At 32.0% G+C, this 3899-nt stretch overlaps 1 protein-coding gene across 1 annotated transcript in view; it reads left to right on the forward strand.

The window, feature by feature from the left end:
* LOC118733639 overlaps positions 1–3660 on the forward strand; it is a 66268-nt gene extending 62608 nt beyond the window's left edge. Inside the window, exon 5 of the mRNA XM_036463132.1 lies at positions 1265–3660. Within this exon, the coding sequence (XP_036319025.1) occupies positions 1265–1356 (92 nt within the window). The 3' untranslated portion in view covers positions 1357–3660. The remainder of the gene's footprint in view (positions 1–1264) is intronic.
* The last annotated feature ends 239 nt before the right edge of the window (positions 3661–3899 follow it).

Raw genomic sequence — 3899 nt, forward strand, 5'->3', positions numbered from 1 at the left:
AGGAGCTCTGTTGAACTGCATCAAATTTGCTATATTGAAAAAATGCTGACTTTGACAAAAATTTTACATCTTTTCAACCACAAATTAACCAATTCAAGTAATGTTACTTTCTGAAACAAGTTGCTTTTGACTTAAGTATAATGACAAATACAAAATAGATGGTGAAAGAAATTTTAGTTTTCTGGACCTCATTGTAAAAATTGCAACGTATAGGTTGTTGAATTGTCTTCAGTATTATCTTTCAATGTTTCTTGCAAAATGTCCCAAGAAAGCTTCTTTTATAACTCCGAAGATTCTTTGTATTCGACAAATTTCCTATGCCTGATCGCAACTTTTGAGGTACGTTAGTAATTGTATTAAGCACGAAATCGTATTCTTTTTCTTCTTCTTATTTGGCACTACAACTTTTTGTCGGTTTGGGCCGAGACAAAAAACTTCGCCAGTTGCCTCTATCCTTTGCGGATTAGCGCCAATCGTTCATCCTAAGTGCGGGCAGGTCTATTTAGTCAAACCATACAGACATACGCGTGAACTGTTTTAACAGAAAGTAGTTAATGAAAAATCTGAAGTACTTATTACTTGAGATACTAAAGTGCTCTTTCAAATTTCATGCTGAAATATGTTCGTTTTTATAGCTGAGGCCAATTTCATTAAAAGTATATATTTGTCGCTTTTCTGTTTTTTTTATTATTGTTTGGCAGAGTCTTGCTGTTGTCACACAAATGGCAGGTGCAAAAGGCTTACGCCGCCTCCGAACGACAGATGGTCTTAGGCTTAATTTCGTCAACGCGGCCATAGAAACTCATAGATTTTTATATGAAATAACAGGTTGAGATCTCGAGCTGACTTACAAGACCTGAAACTCTGGTCATTCAATACAAAAGGAGAATAAGTAGTAAAGAATCGATCAGATAAGGCCTATTGCTTCAAAAAATCAGAAGTGAGGGCTCATGAAAGACCAGTTTTTTTTCTCTTTCCATTCCCAGGAAGCCAGTGAACAAAACTTCTGGTCGCCTGCGATTCAGCTCTAATAGGTTCCCCTGCAGATGACTAAGTCTAAATTTAACCTTTTATTAATTACGTTACGAGTATTATGTTCAAATTTTTCTTAGTAGGTATGTGTATGAATGTGTTATATATTCAATAAGAAATTATAGTACTTCGCGAGACTATGTGTTGTTCATCTATTAAAGATTATATGTTGTATGTACATACATATGTATTTCCTGTGTTCTAATTACGTTCCATTTTATTCTCTTTCCAGAAAAACCGGCAAAACACCATCATGAACGGCGTATCTTAAAAACATTGCAGCCCGGTAATGTTTATATTGAGGAGAGTAGTTCAAAGGGTTGAGCGAATTAAGCTCATAAACTCAAACTAAAGTGGAAATGTATCTGGAATTATGTAGTCAACGCAACGACTACTTTAGCTAAGAGGGTGGTACAATTAAAAAAAAATATATATACATATGTAGATGAAACAAATTTCGAGAAATTTTTCTTTTTTGTGAGTGAAAGTAGTTACTACTTATATAAAAAAGGAAAATCAAACTATGTTTGACAAGTAATTATAACTTTGACTAGCTTTCATAAATGGAAGCATGGGTGGGGTATGGCATGCGCTACATACAAATTATAAACGGAACTTGGAAAGAAAAAATGGAAAAGAAAATAATATAAATATATGTCTGTATGTATATTCAATGACGTTATATGGTCAGAAATAACAATTTTCAATACCTTTAACGTGTGTAAATGTACAAAAATTCGTATTTAATCACACAAACACATAGGCTATGCCCAGTGGGAAGAGCGTGACTGACGAAACATTAATAGAGGTTTTCAATAAGTTCGGCTCGATTTTGAAATGGAATATTGCGAATTATGAGGCGGCCGCCACTCGATAGGACTAAAGTTCGACCCCTGGTCCGAGCAGCATAAAAAAAAAAACGTTTTTTTTAATAGCCGTCGCCTTTTAGCGAGCTTTTTCTGGCATAAAAAAGCTTCTCGTAGAAAACAATCTAGCGTTTGGGCCGACGTAAAACAGCAAAGCTGTATGAAATGCCATTTATTTTTTATGTGAGGTAATTATTATATTGTTACAGCTTCTCACGTTGGTAAGGATCCGAGTGATCTGACTTTTAATAATTCTGCCGCGCTGCTCCGACTGAATTTTTCCCAATGTGCGGGGTTATGTTTGCATTAAAAGCGTCGCTCGATTGCTGCTTATTGGCATAAAGCTGCGATCTTAGAAAATCCCACAATAAAAAGGCTAACGGGTTAAATCGCACTATTTTTGGTGGCGAATTCACGTCATCTCTACGAGAGTTAACCATAGAATGTCTATCGTTCGCATAGAATGTCTATCGTTCTACGGGTATAATATCCCTATAATTTAATTTGAACCAAAATAAATTGCTTATCATCGTTCTGCAGCGCTCGTGGTTGGTCGGTCGGAAGAGCAAACAAACACAAAGTTGAAAAATTCACGATTCACTTTTCCTACTGGGTTTTAAGAGTATCATGACTACTAGTTACATGCTTATAATACATACATTCTATATGCACATTAGGGTGCATCCCTTTCCATACAAAATTCCATCGAAATTATAAAATTTATTATATTCTAAGATTTTCTGCAAAATACTTTAGAAAAATACTAATATTATTTTAACATGCTTAAAATCTGCCATTATTAGATATGAGGTGATACATTTTTTTTAAATTAATTTTATTCATAAAAACTCCATTTTCTGAGGTCGTTTCAAATCGATCCTGCTCACGTAAATCTTAAAATTTTTCCGAAATATTTTGGCGAAAGTGTTAAAATATAATAAATTTTATAGTTCAGGCGGAAACCCACCATGTTTTTTTTTTTTGGTGTGGCACCCTAATAAAATTTTTAAATGTGTGAATATAAAATTTTATGACTTATGTAACGGAACTATGTACTCGTTTAATCATAACTCTAGGTATACATAAATGCATAAATACATAAACTTATTTTGAATATAATAGTTATTTTCTTATTACGTACTCATACATACATATATGTACTTTGTTGTTGACTTGTTGTAAAATAATTTTTGTTTTATTTAAAAAAAACTTAAATATCTTTTTTTCTAAATTATGCTAAAACACAAGCAAGCGGTAACTAATACTCATTAAATGCAACGAATTTAAGTCAATTGATAAGGTTTCTGAAAGGAAAAAGGTTAAAGAAGTAAGCTTAATTAAAAGTATGTTGAAGGCTATTAAGAAATTTTAGAATACTGTATGTAAATATGTATGCTTAATATTGATAACTAACATAAACACTTATAACTACTTACATACACTTATATATGTAAGCAAGTGTATGCAAATGAAAATATATTCTCGTATAAATTTTACTTAATGTAAATACTATCTAAATGAATGTTTTTAATGCTTAATTTGTCTGTAGGTGGCAAAATGAAACTAAGTATATCAGCAACATATCCAGTACCGTTAATTTTCTATTAGCATTTGCAATAAAATGCACGATTTGTTTTTAATTATTCGCCGTTAACAAAAAAAAAAAACAACTGTGAAAACGTGCGCACCTTAGTTTTTCCAAATATTATTTTATGTATTTGTACTCGTACTCCTGCATTTGTGTGTTTTGCAAAAACAAAAATAAAAAACGAAACAATTATTTTAAAATTCTTTTAAATAATTTAAGTTTTAATTTAAGTTTATATGCAATTGATCGTTAAACGATTTTTGGCCCGCTTGGTGTTGTAACACTTACCGGTACTTGTTATTGTACAAGTACCTATTTGTATCGTTGCACTATAGTGTATGCATATTCATATTCATATTAGATCGATTAATTGTATGTGTAAGTACGATGGATGTAATTTTATGTAAATGTTT

The sequence above is a fragment of the Rhagoletis pomonella genome, unplaced genomic scaffold (genome assembly GCF_013731165.1).
Source record: "Rhagoletis pomonella isolate Grant_MI unplaced genomic scaffold, Rhpom_1.0 Rhpom_scaffold_00002, whole genome shotgun sequence".
Taxonomy (NCBI): Eukaryota; Metazoa; Arthropoda; class Insecta; order Diptera; family Tephritidae; genus Rhagoletis; species Rhagoletis pomonella.